The sequence below is a fragment of the Echiichthys vipera genome (genome assembly GCF_963691815.1).
Source record: "Echiichthys vipera genome assembly, chromosome: 11".
Taxonomy (NCBI): Eukaryota; Metazoa; Chordata; class Actinopteri; order Perciformes; family Trachinidae; genus Echiichthys; species Echiichthys vipera.
The window spans coordinates 24601650-24620475 of record NC_139836.1 but is presented as its reverse complement, the minus strand read 5'-3'; the positions used below and the strand labels follow the sequence as shown (position 1 = coordinate 24620475).

At 39.3% G+C, this 18826-nt stretch overlaps 1 protein-coding gene across 1 annotated transcript; it reads right to left on the bottom strand.

Moving 5' to 3' along the window:
* Positions 1 to 814: 814 nt before the first annotated feature.
* On the bottom strand, positions 815 to 17431 carry LOC310953433 (uncharacterized protein; the record flags this gene model as incomplete). Its single annotated transcript, XM_083922471.1, has 8 exons — positions 17313 to 17431; positions 10111 to 10275; positions 9391 to 9564; positions 8815 to 8882; positions 5937 to 6102; positions 1832 to 1999; positions 1598 to 1720; positions 815 to 889 (listed from the first exon to the last, which is right to left on the bottom strand). Exons 1-8 carry the CDS (start codon positions 17397 to 17399, stop codon positions 815 to 817), a joined length of 1026 nt encoding a protein of 341 aa, XP_083778597.1. The 5' UTR covers positions 17400 to 17431.
* Between the last annotated feature and the right edge of the window lie 1395 nt (positions 17432 to 18826).

Here is an 18826-nt window from a genome sequence, read left to right as displayed (position 1 = left end):
CACTTTACCAGCCTTTTAGTACCTATGATTGGTTGACAGGGATTATATATGTTAAAGAAAAAACAGAAAGAGAATATCTAAAAATCAGATATTTTGCTTGAAAACTTTTACAGCAGTGTCAGAAAAGGAAAAGAGAGATGGCTCGGATGGCAGAAAGAGGCAAATGTGTGGATTTAAGAACATATCACGTAATAAAGGTAACAAAAAGGGTTTGAAATGTCATTTATTTAAGAAAGGATCAAGGGGAAACTGCACAAAACTCCACCTGCAGTCACAACAATAACATTACACCATAATCCAGGCTTCTGTAAAAAAAACAACCTAATATGTTACCTTCTTCTTGTGTAACATCAGTGGCTCAAAAGTTTCTTATATTGGGCTCATGCATAACATAATTACAGCACTTTTACCAATTTGATCAATAAATCATTCATTTCATGTAGCCTAATAATGTTTCCATACAAACATATAACATTTCAAGGGTACAGTTCTTCATTTGCTTTAATTTTTCCTGCAGGTTTTGATGTTTTATGCTTCACATCATCATTTATGTCCAAAAAAGGAGCTGGAAACCTTTATTATGAATCCGACCAGGTTGACGTCACTTGTGGATAATTCCACCACGCACGCACGCACACACACACACACACACACACACACACACACACACACACACACACACACACACACACACACACACACACACACACACACACACACACACACACACACACACACACACACACACACACACACACACATGCGGATGCACAGTACTTCTTGGACACAGGGGTCTGTGATTCAACGTTGCTCCTCAGAAGTTTTTCCATCGGATTGAAGAGAGGATGGTGTGGATGAAGTAGAGGAGTGTGGCCACAAAGGCGAACACCTGAGACACACACACACACACACACACACACACACACACACACACACACACACACACACACACACACACACACACACACACACACACACACATACACACACACACACACACACACATACAGTAAACAGAGAGTACATCCTTGAACCTACATTTTAAAGGGTCAGCCTGTGATGTGAGCAGGTATTTCATGATGATTTACTGTCTTTCTTGCTGTCAGTGTTTTGCTTTCATCCCAGTCACCAGAAGAATTGTTGGCATTGTACATTTGTCGATACATTTTGGCATTTGGCTTCCGTATGTAATGTATCAGGCTTTCAACTGACACCAATGTAAAAAAAATAGACGTTAATATTACACGTCTAGAGCAAGTGTCACCATCACGTCAGGTGACGTACAACAAGCCTCAAACTCTGCTTAGGGAGGAGGTCGCGGTGGATGTTTGGGTCAAACAATATAAGAAATACGTGAGCTGTAGAGATGTTGGTGGGTGGATTTGTTACAGTTAAGAGAGCCGGGTGAGCTGTTTCCTTCTGTTGCATAGCTTTATAGTTACCGGACAGACATGAGAGTGGTATCAGATCTTCTATGACTCTTTGCAAGAAGGCAAGTTAGCGTACTTACCAAAATGTTGAACTATTCTGTGAACAGTTTTTCAATGAAATGAGAAGAAGCTAATCAACACCTAATAGCTGTTATGTCAATTCTCACCACAGCGGCGATGTCAATCTGGTAGATTCTTAATTCGCCTCCTTTCTTCAGGAAGGTGATGAAAGCCAGATCCACCCCTGCACTGAGGTAGAAGAACGCTGCCAGGCCGTGGTAAGCAAAATCCTGGACACACACAGGTGAAATAACATTAAAACATCACTCCTTTTGTACAGCTTTATTCTTTTGTTTCATCCTATCTTTCTCTCATTCTGATCTGTTTCTCTCCGGTCTTACAGCAGCAGCCCAGCCGGGGTTGTTTTTATGACCTCCGGCAACGAAGATGATTATCCAGAGGAAGGTCATGACGAAGCAGAAGACGGAGACAAACATTACCCAGCCCAGAGGGTTCGGCGGGTCCACGTGGGTCGACGCCACCAGGATCCATACCAAACCACCAAACACCTGCAAAGATGGAGGGAACAAATGGAAAGTTGGTGTTTTTTTTTTTTAGATAAACTGAAAGTTGTAAATCAAACTAAATCCTAGCTGTCTGGTTCACCAAATATTAAAAATAAACAGTCTGGAATTAGACTTTTACACAGATATGACTTTTTAGAAACTATTTACTAGTTAATGCTCTTTTCTGCATAACATATGTTGAACTCCTCTGTAGGTTGTTTGCAGATGATGTCCCAAATGTGTACGTTTTTCAAGTGGAGGGCAGGAAGTGCTGAACCAAGGTAAGGAAGCTGCAAAGATGCCTATGTTTTGCTTGGTGTATGGAAACTCAAACTGATCCAACACAGGGAGAAAAAACAAAGGTATTTTCACATCCCCAAAGTTGTGAACCATAAAGGTGATAATACAAGAAAACTCACAAAGAAGCGCTGCCAGGCATGGATAAAAAACCTTTGCCTTAAGTCCAGTAGAGTGGAGTCTGGCAATGATTGTGCGTGCGGTGATCACTTTGTGAAAGGTAAGTAACATTTTGCTTGCAAACCTTAGATAAAACCATCAAAAATACAGAACATAGGGGTGATATCACCGAATTGATATTACATGGAATAAAGCCATCAAGCTACATCTGTGATATAATGCCAGTATGTTAGTTAATGTGTAGCTGCAGCAGATAATGTCTCCAATGTGCCATTAGCTAGCTAAAGTTAGCTTCATACGATATTATCATCACCCACCTTGTTCTGTATGGTTTGTCCATGGTTTGTCTTCTGTTTATGCCAGATGTAGCTTGTGCTAGCTAGTTAACTACCAGGAGTTTTTTTTTTAGCTATCGCTTTACACTTAATATAATATCGTTAGAACAAGCAGGCTAGGCTAATGGTGCTGGTAAGCTAACCCTCTGTACGTTCACTGGGTGTTTGTTCTGTTACAGTCTTACAGTATGGATTTACAAGCAACTACTTTGATATTTGTTTTACTCTACTACTACCTGAGTGCTGTCAAGGATGCAGCGTCCTACAGTCAAGCTTGGCTATGACAAAGCCCAAAGGTAAACCAGTGACTGATGTCCATCTTTAATCTCTAAATTGTGTTGTCCCACAGTGACAGTAACTGCAGCAAGTCAGTCTGAAATGACTGCTAAGAAGACCATTTTTGCAGTAAAGTAGTTCCCTGAAGACATGAAATCAGCTGAAATGCGTTTTTGATGCTCTTGTTTGGCTTCTTTAGACAGTTAATTTCCCCCTAAATGACCTGTGACCCACATGCATATTTTCTTTCAGTCTAATTGGGCGAAGCTGACATTTTTCTGTCATGATAACTGATCCGAGTGTCTGCTCATTTTGCATTCAGGCGTCCTTCGCTATGATTATTTTGACTCTGGCAGTGCTTGATAGGCCACCTGTGTTGTTTAAACATTAACTGGATGCAGGCAGTTTACACAGCTACACATGCATCAGATATTTTAAAAATCACTGGATTTGTTTAAGCTTTTGACGTCACATTAAAGTTATGAGTTCTTCCTCAAGCTACAGTAGGATATGGGCGGCTGCAGCAAAATCAGCAGGAGAAGCAGCCATATCTCTAAATATTGACTTAACAAACACCTCATATGTTTAATTTGCCTTGTTTCTTTAGATAGGGTTCTCCACATCCGTGCAGTCGAACGTTCTGGACTTCAAAGTGTTTACGATGTGTCATACACAGCCTCGCTGATGAGTGAACACGTATAATTTGACCACAGCTTCATCTTTAAAAGGCTAAGCATCAATTTATACACAAGTAATGCCTGATTTAATGACAATTGACCAAACGCTGGATCAGAACCACCTGTTGTAAACAACAAGAAGCACTGATGTCAAGCTCAAAGACATTTTATATTTTTGCCAATTCTGAGCTTATTCTTTCAGTCAGTGTTGTACATCTTATGATTCAGGGGAAACCCTTTATTTCCAGTGTAGTGTAAAGTCACCATCATGCATTACCTTTGTGTGATCATAGCCTATTGGACCTTATTTAACGCCCAGTGAAGAAACTGTGTTTTGTTAAATAACTCCATAGTCAACCATGGCATTTTAGTTTTTTCAGTGTGAAAAGTCGTAGTTAGGTCTTTTGATAATGTGACATTAATACATTTTAGTGCTGGAATATCACCTCTGAGAGTGAATATCAAAGTGTTAAATATCACTGGAAAATATGCGACCCAATCTGCAGATATATGGAAGACTGCAGTCGTTTAATGCCTCAGAATCACTCACAGTCACAGAACAGACGTTTTACTGACGCACACAACAAAATAACCAGAATATCTGCAGAGGGTGATCAACCACTGACTCGCTGATGATGTTTACTGAATCAAGTAATGGATCAGTTTATATACCTTTACGCAGGGAAAATGAAAAGCCCTCTGATCGGCTAAAATAAGAGGGCAACATCATGTTTTGAGTGCAGTTTCTCAAAACATTATTGATAAACTGCACTAGTGTACAGTTCAGGTCACCATGAGCTGTACAAAAATGTACATATATACTGTATATATGCTGCTCACAGACAAAAACTAACTTACTACTTTATTCTCCATTGGGCCGCATGTGTGATGATCAAAGTACAGGAAAATACTGCACACCTGTCCTATTCAGCATCAAATCAATTCACACAGTTTGTAGTTGAATTTAACATTCACATCTCGATGTTCTTGAAACATTCTGTCATAAAGTGAGATGATTTCACTTTTTCCCCATTCATTTTCTCCAGAAAATCACATTTGATGTAAGAAAATGTATCAAATTAGAACTAGATGACTTGTAACTTTATCACTTTTTTCTCCTTTTTACTTAATAAATTGCGAGTTTTAGACGACGACCAACACCGACAGTTTCTCATCACATTTCCATACAGTCAGCTCCAACTGAAGGAACTGAACTGTCAAAGGAGATTATGGGTAAAATAGAAACAGTCACGGTGCTTAAGTCATTCAATCAGCAGCCAACAGAAGACAGGCAAGACATCTGTACACATGTTGATATCCAAAAGACTAAATAGATGCAGAAACCACACATTTGGCCATTGCAGTGTGTGCAGAAGTCTTGCATGTCTTCCTGCAGCTTTGAATGGAAGCATGACTGTCTGCATGGATAGAGCGGGGCGCCATGGAACCTGCATCCTCATCACAACCCTTTCATTAATAAATAAAAGCTTAAAGAAACAACCTCAAATACATTCAGGGCGACTTGTTACACAATTAAACCGAAACACCTTCCCCCGGTGCAGTTCACAGCGGCCATGTGAGAAGTTTCTATCTTTTGTCATCGTTCAGGGGGAGAAGAAGAGTTGGCCGCATTCTTTCTTAGATTAGTGGCACAAATACAATATGAGTGAAATGTGAGAAGTGGAAAGACGAAGGTGCTCCTCCCGTATGAGAAATGTTTCATCATCTCCTATTTCACCAAAATACACATTTTTTTGCACAAAGAGCTCGCTGAATTTATTTGGAGAATGAAAATTAAAACAAAAGCTGGTATTTCTTTAGGGGCTAGCATCTTCCATAGGTCATCGAAGAAGTTATCAAACCATGCTGACATGAGCTGCAGCAGAGGGATTTATATGTATTATATGAGTTTATATGTGCACTCTTTCTCATCTGTTAGTTTTGTAGTGTTCAGCTGAGGTTCCAAACAGCAACAGTATGAATACTGTGTCTACCAGCTACCCTGTGTGCCTTTGTATTATCATTTGCATTAACTTTGAGATATATAAGTTCATTGTTGTTGTGAAATGAATTCATGGCAGTTTTTTGCAATGTTTATTTAGTTTAAATTACTCTAATCAAATCAGTTTGAGTCAGAAAAGTCAGGAAGAAGAAAAAAAAGGTCCAAAATGGGAAGAATCCCTTCATAACTGACTTCAAGGTCAGCTGATCTGTCCTCTGTCACTGTCCACTCACCAGTTCAGGCAGGTAAAATATATCCGGGGCTGTGGTGCATATCTCCAGTCCGCTGGGCAGGCTCCCCATCGGCTGAGCAGTGGTTGCAGCCATCTCTGCCTGTTCCTTCACCCAGTGCCGAATCAACAGCGAGCGTCCTGCCCTCTCCTCTGAACTAACGCAGCAGCTGCAGGTGTCACTGACCCTTATAGGAAAGCTAAGTTAGCAGTCAAACCCGTTCTGCTGCCGTCCCACAACAGCTCCTCACACTGGCACAAACCAGACACACCCTTCATCTCACAGCACCCAAGGCTACCTGGTGTTTAATGTGAGCTGGTGAACTGTGAAGGGGGGGGGGGGTTTGAAATAAGAGGAATTTTGTGTCCTGGGGCTACTGTGATACCTGTGCAGCTGAAATATCTTCATTGTTGCTGTTGTGTAAAGAAACAGCTCACTGAGTTTTAAGGTCCTACTGACTTTATGACCCTTTCATTGTGTTAGCTGAGTGCCCACAGCCTCTATTTGTATTGCACACAGGGGTTTATAACAGGAGGTACTTTTCAAAATATAGATGTTCATGATTGTCTTAACGGGTGAAGGCATTTCATTTCAGCCACTTCAACCTTGTGATTTAGCACACACTGACTTACTTTGAAGCTGCATTGATCAATATTTCAAATGGCTATGTGCAATGTGAAAGGGGTCACTTGCGGTCACAAACCCCAGGCTGTTCCCATTCACTGTTTGTACAAATAACAACGAGAAGTAATGCACTGTAATTTCTATGTAATTGACATATTTGTTACTGTAGAAAAGCAAATAAATCAGATGACAGAGTTAGGGCGCTTAATTCTGCGTAGGGAGGAGGGCATGGGTTTTGATGCTCACCCTAGATTTGCAAAAACTTGCAATAGTGACATTTTTTCCCCCTTATAATACATCATCAGCTTCAGAGTTAGTGCTTATCCCATGACAGTTTACATGGGGATGTGTTGATTGACTTGATTTGGTCTGAATAAACACAAAAGCCACAGTGTTTGAAATGTACAATCATTTATGTCGTATCGCGGATTCCAAAAGTGAAATCATCTAAACATTTAGATCTTGAAATTCTTTTTGGAAGTTCTCATCAAAACGCAAACAATAAATCAAGTGGAAAAATCTGCACCGTACATCAACTGAGTCTTTAAAAAAAGGACAACACAGGTATCAAAACTGGGGGGGAAAAGACTTATGATCAAGAGGGAGAGGCCATTTAAATGTATCCGTTCATTTTTTGTTCGTAAACTTGGAGAAAACATGCAGGAAAAAAAGGCAGTTCCTTTGTCCAATCAAATCTGTGAAATATTCGACTGACATATTGTTATATGTTATATAGGTCTAGAATAACCCTGATGATGTCACTAGGGGTTATCTCAGCTCGGGCTTGGATACTTTTGGAGACTGTGTTACAAACTGTGGGCGTGGAGTTTGCCAGAGAGGGTGTGCAAGATGCATTATGGGAAATGCAGTACCCATTATTATTGGCTCAGCTCACTGTAGGGACTAATGGGGCCTCCCAGTTGAAATTTGAACTATAACACCTGATGAAGCTGGATTTCTAACTCAAAGAACAACTTGTATCAAAAGCAGCACTCCTGTCTTATTTGAGTCATTAAATTGATTTGGTGTTTGTACGTGCAAAATACGGCTTAATGCATTATCACGTGGTTTAACCCACAATGGCTATCCTGGTTAAAGTCCTCTGACTTCCGAAAGAGTAAATGGAAAGCATCATAAGAGTTGAGATATTTGTGCCTCTGCTGCTTCAATTTTGAAAAAGGTTTTGTTATGTCTCCCAACTTTATAGCATTGCATTCAACGAGTTCTCACGCGTAGCTCCGTACGAAATTCTACGAAAAGCTGGTACAGAAATTTGCACAAAAAAACGTGAGCAATTGGATTGCGTTGTAGCAGACAAAGGTGACTGTAAGGGTTAGGCATGAACAACACTTGGTAAGGATTTGAAAAATGCCGTAACGGACAGGAAAACAGCCCTGAAAAATCGGCAAACCAGATGTGCAACAACGTACAAAAAACAACGATTTTAGCCAACGAAAGGTGACGGTTAGGATTAGGCATGAAAAACACTTAGATTAGGATTCGAAAAACAGCCGTGGATTGGTCATCGGACAGGAATTGAACCCCGCTCCCCTGGTTTTAAGTCCTGTGTTTCACTCACCCACTGAGCTTTTAAGCTTTACCCATTCAAACTAATACGCTAGAGGTAAATCAAATTGAATTTGTGGTGCCCACAGCATTGGAAACTTAACATCCTAGTTCCTGTGGTTATTCTTCTTTTATTGGAGCTTCCTTCTACCTCAATAATGACTGTTGACAGCGTGTTTTATAGGTGAATAAGAAAATATTTTTTAGTAATTTGGGTAAATTGACTTTCTCTTATTTAGTGAAAAGATCCAGTGCAAGTAAAAATAAAAAAGTGGATGTCCTCATTAACCTGTGTTCAAATATAATGATGTAGTACCAGCTTTGTTCAGTTATTCTGTGGTTAAATTAGTTATTTACACTCATTAGTTTCTCTATACTACATGTTGCTATATTCCTGATACATGTATCTCTTTATAAAACTAATTTTAACTTGAATAGGATCATTTCACTTCTGCCCAAACTTCTGCCTTTCTCATTAAGAAAAGAGTCAAATGCGTTGAAATAATATCCAGGCGTCCCTCGCTAACCACACAACTTTGGTTCAAAAGCAAAAGCAAGTTGCTGACATGGAAATAAAAATAACAAAAGCACAAAATGTAATTTTCTGTTAAGTCCGATGACGGGTCAGCTGGGTATTTGGCTTCTTCTTTAGGTCTTCTTGTTCTTGGTTTGTGTTTTGTTTCATTGGGACCTCTTCCATCGAATCGCAGAGAAAATTGCATGGACAAAGTAGAGAAGAGTGGTCAGATGGGACATCACCTGGAAAACACACACACAGAAACACAGACGCAGGACGCAGGCGTCAACACACTGACATGCATTTTGATTTTAATACCCTCGTGTGATTGAATTAGAGCTGCAAGATAAGATTATATCTTTAGCCCCGTTGCTCCAAATCCAAAGAACTTTATTTCAGATTCTAGTGGAAGCTTCAATTTTCCAAAGATGTCGAGAAATATCGAGAAATATGCATTAAATGACACAAGATGAAATGATGGCTGTAGATTATTTTGCATGTGATTGAATAATGAAGAGCAATGACAAACGTACAGATCAAAGGCTGTTTACACGACCGTTTCCCAGAATGCGGTCTTAATTAGTATATCAGAGTATTGTAGTATGTTAATAGTAACATCTAGGATCTGTGTGTGTGTGTGTGTGTGTGTGTGTGTGTGTGTGTGTGTGTGTGTGTGTGTGTGTGTGTGTGTGTGTGTGTGTGTGTGTGTGTGTGTGTGTGTGTGAGAGAGAGAGTGAAAGTGAGACGTACCACTGCAGCGATGTCCAGCCTGAAGATTTTGAGATTTTCAAATATAAGTAAAGGCGTCAGAAACAGGTTACCCGCCGAAATTGTAATACCCCAGCCTTTCAGAACGGTGACGTAAGCCAGACTCACGGACGCACTGAGGTAGAAAACTGCCGCCACAAAATGATACGCCACATCCTAAAAAGACAGGGAAAAGGAAGAGTCGGCATTAAAGTGAGAAACTGTTCAAGGAGGAAGGCAACAGAAGATCAATCAATCTATCTATCTATCTATCTATCTATCTATCTATCTATCTATCTATCTATCTATCTATCTATCTATCTATCTATCTATCTATCTAGCTATCTATATATGTATCTATCTATCTATCTATCTATCTATATATGTATCTATCTATCTATCTATCTATCTATCTATCTATCTATCTATCTATCTATCTATCTATATATGTATCTATCTATCTATCTATCTATCTATCTATATATGTATCTATCTATCTATCTATCTATCTATCTATCTATCTATCTATCTATCTATCTATCTATCTATCTATCTATCTACACTACATGCTAAAAATATGTGGACACCCCTGCAAGCTATAGCATTTTTACAGCATACAATGATCTGCTAAAGACTGGCAAATCCATATATCTACGTATCTATACATCCACTGTTAACCATGTATCCAAAACAACTTAGCAGCACGTGATGGGCGTGTCTAACCAGGGAGGGCCAAATGCTGCCCTGATTGGCTCCACAGAGGAAGATGAGGAACCAGAGTGTCGTCAGTACGAAGCAGAAGACGGATACGAACATCACCCAGCCCAGAGGATTGTCTGGAAAGACACGAGTCGATGCCACCAGCGTCCACACCAAACCGCCGAACACCTGCAGGGTCACATAGGTGAGGTATTCACTATCAAGTGCAATAGACAGTAGAACAGAAGAATATAACTTTCCCTGTTCTTTTAGAAAGTGCCAGTTCCTCTGTGGCTCATTTTAATTGTGGGGTTCCTCAAGGCTCGATTCTTGGCCCACTATTGTTGTTGACGCTCAGCTATACCGCTCCTGTCGAGTAACTACAGCAGGCTAGATAAATGATAAAATGCTGGATGTCGCAATTTTTAAAATTTCTTTTATTTGACAAAAATAAAAATTGAGATCACAGCCATTGGTCCAACATGTTATGTTCACCAGCTAGTCTCTAAATTTGTCTGAATGCGGTTTGGTCATTGTCATGCGTCAGATAATTACTTTAACAATAAATGACTTTATTGTACAATCAGCTTTGCATAAGGTCGAGGACTTGCAAGAGGTATATTTTTTTAATTTAGATCCTACGGTTCCCATAATGCAGCTTGACTGTCTGTTATGAATGTGTAACCTTTGAGCTTATCATTTTTCAGACTTCCAGAGTGCTCATTTAAAATAAGGGTTGGGCCTTCAAACACACACACACACACACACACACACACACACACACACACACACACACACACACACACACACACAAACATAATGTGGTAATGTTGGGTGTATTTTCTTTCTCTCTCCTCCTTTGACAAACATTCTGCTCGTTTGAGATAGAGCATGAACCTTCACCATTTGTTTTGTGATAAGAGGCACTTTGAAATGCTTTACTCTACATTGGATACAGGAAAAAACTTTAATTTGTGTTGTGCAATAAGACTTTCTCCTTGTGTTGGAATACTGAGACGCTTAAATAGAACAGAGCCATTGTAAATGATGCCAAGTGGAAATGTCTGTTGTAAAAAAATGCCCATTGTGTTATCAGTGTTTTGAATTTCTCCAGTTGGGCAGTTACTAAGGTCTACACACACAGACCCCGCGGGTCCCTGCAGCTCAGTCAATCAGCATTAAGCCCCATTAAGTATCAGGTGTAAATGAGCAGAGCTGGAGCAAGCACTTGCAGGGGCACATTTGGACCCATAAAAGCAGATTTGCGTTGTAGGAAGGACATTTCCCACAATTACAGCTCAAATGAACCTGCTTCTCAGGTGAGGGATTAACACATGGCAGCACAACAGTCCTCACGGCTTTCTGGGAGAAGGAAATCCACACAATTACTCTGTGAAACAAAACAAAAGGCTTTTACCCTTTCACATATCTTGCTACACAGTGGCTCTGGGCTGCAATTTCAACAAGGATGACCAGGTTTATATTAACAGCTCTTTAGCATTTTTTGAAGGCTTACATAGTTGTTTTATGTTCAATTTAAAATGGTGGTATAGTTTTAAGGTTAGTTATATATATATATATATACATATATTATATGGAATACATGTCTATGAGCGAATGAAGCATATACATGTCTGTTCTTTTATATGAAACAAATTTTAAAAATGAACAAAAAAACATAAAAACAATAAAACAAAATGAACGATAAACCTATTTACAAACTTATAAATATATTTCTCATAAAAAACACAAATCATATCTTACATCTTTGAAAAGAGGCAGGGGGAAGTGTTAATGTATTCATTCCTACCTCTTCTCCGCTACTCATAAATTATTGTATAAATGAATTATATAATTATAAATGAAGTAAACAGAATAATGTTTATGCCACCAGTTCCTTGAGTGTTGTATCTTGGTCATTAAAAAAACGGCATAAGTGAATTTACAACTTAACTGAAGTGAAACTAAGATTAGAGTGAATAATTCGCCATACTTTGCTTAATTTTAAATATCACCACTTTATTAAGCTGATATCCAAACACCATTTAGGAAATTGAACTGCACTATTAAACTCTAGCTGTAAGTGAAGGTGAAATGAAAGATAATGTTGTTTAATTCCTTGGTAAATTGTCTCACAGATGCAGTGAAACCACTTTTCACTCAGCTGTGTAAACACAGTGAGTTCAAAGCCAGGACGGTCTATTCATAATCTATAGCTGCTGTGCATTTTGTTGAGCTCGGCAACCAAAGTTCAATCTGACCACATGTAAAGATCGTGCCACACCCTGAATTAAACAATACACCTGCAGGTGTTTCTGTGATAGAGCCATTTAACCCGACAAACTCCGATCTTTACCTTGAATGTCCCCTCTCAGTAACTTGGAAGTTACAAGACATTGTTCCTGTTTGTATGACAAAGATTCTTTGGTTCTTGTTTCAACACCTCATTTAAACGTTGCTCACACTGACGTAAAAGAAAATGTCATGTTTTTTATGCACCATCATCTAAGAGAATGTTTATCGATGTCTGTCATATTTTATTTAGAAAACTTTGCAGCCTTGATTAGAATTAAAAATGACTTTCTGTGAGTTTAAAACAACAGTTTGTCAACTCAACATAAAGGGTAAAATGGTTGACTCACTGGTTACCTTTCCATATGATAATTTATTATTTTATGTAGCACTGTTGTAAATAGAGTTGGCTGAATCACAAAATCACAATTTTCAAGCTATCTAAGGATATATGAAGCTTTTCATAATGTTTATAACTGAACAAAATATGCTTTCAGCTAAACTAACTATTACATTATCTGCTCAGGTTTACAAAGAGTTTTAAAGGTTTTATCCAGAAATCACCCTGATTTTGTACTTCAGTGTGTCATTTTTTCTATCTTACTGTAAAATATGTGTTTCAAAATGATATTTGTAAGGCCAAACAAGTCCCCTCATGTCCTCGACTCTCACATTAAATTCAAACCTTTGATGGGAGAAAGCTGCATTAGTCAAATACCCGATAGTGCTCGATGTTGACAAAGCGGTTGCGAGCAAACACAGTTCATTACTGTGAAAACATAACATTACTTCACACTAACATTAAGCTATCACATATAGACTAGTGGTATCAGAAAATATTGCATAACTCTATTATCTCTACATATCAGTCTTATCCATTCCCATACCAGAGGAACATTATATATGTATTAACATTTCATTCCAGGTCAAAGGGAATTGGCCTGTAGCCAAAAACAAATCCATAAAAGATATAATTCTCTCCACCAGGTCTCTGAAATATTTGATTTGTTGATTCATTGTTGTTAACATATTACATGGTATAATATGTTGCTGCTGGAATGAGTTGCAGAGCCTCTTTAATGCTTCAAGGTGTGCATTTTAAAGTCAAAAGATAGATTTTCAGTGAAGTATTCCTTTAAAGGTCCTAAATTGTATTGAATATTGTTATTATGGTGCAGTCTTAGAATAAATACCGTTAAAGTATAAAAACGCTCAATTCACTGAAAAATGCACGTAGCCCATATTCAAAAATTGTGTTAAATTAAGCGTCAGGACTTCTGTACAGTTGTGAAGTCACAACCACGATCTGCAATGATGGTGCAGAGAGGCCGAGAGTGCAGATGCAGAAGAAGAAACACTGACCAATCAGAGCAGACTGGGCTTTTTCAGGAGGGGGGCTCAAAGAGACAGGCGCTAAAATAGATCGTTTCATACGGAGGATGCATAGAGGTATGTTCAGACGGACAATATGAGAAATATAATGTGTTTTTAAAACATTAAAGCATGTAAACATGTTCTGGTATAATTCCAAAACGTATGCACCTGAAAATATAGCTTGGCTTATTTTTAAATGTTTGATCGAAGTTATTGCCAACACTCATTTATTGTGTCGTTGTTTGCACCACACACACACACGTTCACACAAACAAACACACACACACTTACCACAGACACACCACAACACTTCCCAGTCACATATAAAAGCCACAGCTTGTCTGGACAAATAAGGAAGAATTAATGGAAATAAATGCAACCAATTGTTTTAATTGCAAATATGACTTGGACTTTCATTGTTCAAAAAAGGTATAAAGAGCGTCAGTTATTCTACCTGTGGAACTGCACCTCAGGGGCTTAAAGCTTGGGCTCAGTCTCTACAAAGACATAAATAAGATGAGTTTCCAAATGTTGACCTCGACTTGTCACAAAATTGTGAAAGTTTGGGGTTTTTGTGTTCAGTGGGTTTTCATTTCTCTCCCTCCCCTCTGTGTTCTCTTTCCTGCAGTGTGTGTGTGTGTGTGTGTGTGTGTGTGTGTGTGTGCGCGCGTGGAAGGAGGCGTGGCTGGTTTTCCCTCCTTCACTTTCTGAGCTGCAGCGAGGCACACCTGGCGCCAATCATCCACAATCACCTTCTCCATACAACCCTGCTCATGACTCCACTAAGGTGCCAGATAACGCTGTGTCGTGCGGTGGTGCTTCTGCGTAGTTCACTCTCTACTGATTAACAGCTTTAGTGATTTTCTACTTTTGCCCTGTTATACTTTTTTTTCAGTCACTCTCATCCTTGTCCTGTATTTTTTCCAGTGTGTGCTTCATGCCAGCCTGCATGCTGCTCTGTTTTTTGGTTCCTTTTTTGCCGTTTTTTTCTTTTTGCAATTGTTTTTCAAAACTGTTCAAGAGAAACTAAGAAAGCTAAGTCCGACTCCACCTTTGTTGGTCCAGAACGCAAAAAGCTCAACCCTCACGCAAATGTCCCTGTTTGTGTCGTGTGATTTGCTAAAGGCAGAGGGGTCGGAATAACAATGCGCCATCTTTGTCGATATCTTTTTGCCGTTTTCTCGTCTCAACCAAAAAAAGTTTCTGAACACGTCCTCTGACAGTTATCTCCTAAACAACTACCAGTACATTTCCATACCTGGCCAGCAGCCAGACAAAAAACACAAGCCAGCAAATAAACCATGTGAGTTGATGGTTGGTTTAGATTTACACCTCTCTCTGCAACTAAAGCTGTTTTTCCACCTGTTTCACAAAGATCTAATCTTCAGTTGCTTGTGCAGAAACTGCAGTGGTCTATGATCCTTAATGACTCATTCAAACGGGAGCTGTATGTCTTATATTCATCCAATAAACTATTGACTTTTAATTAACTTAATTATGATGGTGTCATATTCCACCTCCACAGATGCACCTCAGGACAGATTTAAGGGATAAGAAAGAAATGGGAGGTTGCAGCCGTTTCCAAGCGACTCTGAGTCGACAGTTTTCCGTGGAAGAAGGAGGAAGTCTGTACGATTGTAACGTCCCTAGGTCTCTTTGGTATTTACGGCAATGACTGAATTAACTTGATAATAAATGGACTTCCTTAAAAAGTGAATTGTGAAAAGCCGATGACCATTGCAACATTGTTGAAACCTTGAAATGTAAACCTTATGGTACTTTAGTTTAGTAGGATAATAGACAATTAGATAATTTGTAATACTCTTCCAAACTGATGTAAATAGCTGAAAATAAAAATATTATTCAGTAAAAAGTTCCCATCAGGGAAGAATTACAGTGATATATCATGAGTCAAACACTTGTCAGCTGACTGGTAAATGCTTGTCTTGGAAATTATCATATGCATCAGTTTTGGAAACTCATCTTAATTTGTTTTTGTGGATTTTTTTTTAATTGATGCAGAAAATAGTTCTTTAAGGTGCTCTCCTCAAAATACAGCACTCACCAACCTTTCCCCAACTCGTCATATACCAACGTTTTGAGACGGTCCTCGTTGCGTGATACTGACACACGGGCACTCACATGACTATAAAACAGAAAAGCTCGAAAGACAACACTCACAGATGGTGAGTGACTTCATCCTCTGCTCAGGACGCCATTACTCCACTATATCTTTACACAGCAAATATTTGTTTGCTGCTATATTAATTAATTTAGCATGTTCTCTTTGAGAGTCATTGCTTTGTTGTGACCTGCGGTGTTTGCAGCTTTGCGGTGATCTTTTTTAAAGGAGTTGTAGGCTACTCGACACTCAGAGTATTAATATATAACTAATATTTTCTAGCTGAAGCAGGGTTCAACACAAACTGGTGAAAGTGGTTACCGTGGTGGTAAACGGGCATCAGGTTTTGGTTGCCGGCCACACGTGCATGTGAGGGCCTTGTGCATTGGTATCCTACGCAGAGGGCCTTCCATTAGAGACATGTGGACGCAATCCCAGCCCACTTTTTTTAGTATTTCGAGCAAATCACCTTTAAGTTTGTAAAGTCTGGAGACACGTGTTGTTTATGTATGTACAGCATTGCTACAAATAGTTCCTTCTTAAATAGCAAACATCGAAACATTGACAGTCTTAAGTAGAACAATGGTTGAAATTGAAAAAAGCTTGTTAACATTGACCCTCGCACACAGGGGTTGCACATGTTTGACCTGTATGCATGGCATCTATTTTATATTGTATATGCAACAATGTACAATGTATTTGTCCCTGCTCCATAAACTTGTGAACAAACTGAAAACATTTGCATTATTGCAGTAAAGCTACTGCATCACATATAATAGACTAATGGAATAATTTCAACCTACTAATGTTTGCTTTTTGTTGCTAAAGCACGTCGAAGTTTCTGTTTTTCTGTTGCCATAGTAACCTGTGTTTTTCACCGAAAATTATTTTTCCTACAGGGAACAACTGCTAGTATACACACAACTGGTTGCCAAGTTCCCTGATGACTCATAATTATGTGCAAACAATCATGAATAGAAAAGACTAGATAGGCTCTTATTTATCTCCTCTTTGACCAATTTCATTGTCTTTTCCTTGTATCTTTTTTGGACCAGCCAAATCCAACTCTTTAAATCTTCAATGTTGGCTGGCTGGTCACTCTGCTCCACTGATCAAACACTGATGCCTGCTGACCAAACATAACAAGACAAGATTCCTATCTGAAACCGAGACTCACTTCAATGGAGCAATGATGAGGAGGCAGTCAGTGAGTCGGGGAAACAAGATCACAATCTAAATGGTGCTGACCAGAGTGAATTACCAATGATAGAGGAGCATGTGCAAGAAGGACACAGGCAGATGAAAGAGAGAGGAATAAGTCCTTAGTTTACAACTCACTTGGGTAAGCCGAGTACAGATAAAGAGGCTAAAAGGGTTAATGTTTCACGCAGTAAAAGGAACCCCCCAAAATATGCCAATGAACAGATGAGAAACTCACAAACTCAGGGAGGAAGAACACGTCAGGAATGGAAGTTAAGATCCTGCCGCCTGTGGGCAGAAAATCCACAGAGGTGGTGGAAGCCATAGTCCAAAAACACTGTGTATGTGTGTTTGCGTTTTCCTCTTGAATGAGATGTGTAGCCTGTGTTAATCTGCTTTTTAAAGGCTGTCCTCCCCTCTACGTTTCCTCCACTCCACCTCCCCATCCATCCCTCTGGTCGAAACTATACCAGTTTGACAGGTGCTTTTTGGCTTTGTTTGTGCAGCAGGAGGATGTCTCTGGTTCTGTGTGTTTGTGTGTGTGTGTGTGTGTGTGTGTGTGTGTGTGTGTGTGTGTGTGTGTGTGTGTGTGTGTGTGTGTGTGTGTGTGTGTGTGTGTGTGTGTGTGTGTGTGTGTGTGTGTGTGTGTGTGTGTGTGTGTGTGTGTGTGTGTGTGTGTGTGCGTGTGTGTCTATGTGTCTGCCCTCATATGTTTATAGTGTCTGTGTGTATCTGTAAATGGCAACCACCACCGTTTACATGCACACAAAAAAGTGATTGTGAGGCAACTAATGAAGCATTCATGTGGGATACAGAAGGAGTTGCGGGCAAACGCCATTTGTTAAGGCTACCGTGAACAAATTAAAGTGTAACTTGCTCAAATTTTTGTTTGCCACAATTTTTATTTAAATGTGCCTTATTTTAGTTTCTTCAAATGTTATTATTCCCAATAATCAGTTTGGTAGTTTAGTTTTTATGTATCTCTCTTATTTTATTGTAATGTTCATTCTTGTTTGACGTTAGTGTAATTTACCCCTCTGCATGAGTTTGGTACTTAAATTTCTATTTGATGATTGTTTTATAGTGCAGCACCACACCGCTCAACACTACACTGAGGGGTGCAAGAGCAGCAACAGTGTTTGGGACGTTAGCAACGGTCAAAGGACGTCTTTCAAAGTGCCAGTTTCCCCCTACCTTACTAGTCCCATTACCAACAAGCTAGCGTGACTGATGTGACTGATGTGACTGATGTGACCTGCGATTAGCCAATATCTCGTGTCACAGGCTAGATTTTCTTCAGGGCCACGAGGTGCAGAAGTCTAGTTTTCTCTCAGAACACTTGAAGTACAATATGACGAAAGATGATTATGGTTTTTGTGCCAAACAACGGCAAAAAAAAACTGCCTACCACAGGTTTAAGTTGTCTAGTTTTATATGATACCAATATCTCCACTATAGTTTTACACTGAGCTCGCTACAGCCCATTAAAGACAGCTTAGTTAGGAGGGTCAGACTTAATATTACTGGGGCATGGCGCCCTCGAACTGCCATTGTTTCAATCAATTACTTAACAACTTAAAATCGGTTAATTCATAATGTTTTATTGTTCATTAAACTGATATTTTGTTTGAGAATAACAGATGATACGTCATAGATCTATTGCATTGATCTCACTGTAATAAGGGAAACAATATTTCATTTCTCTCCGAGTCTGGAGGCTTGAACTCCTGCCGCCTTTAAATGAATCCACAT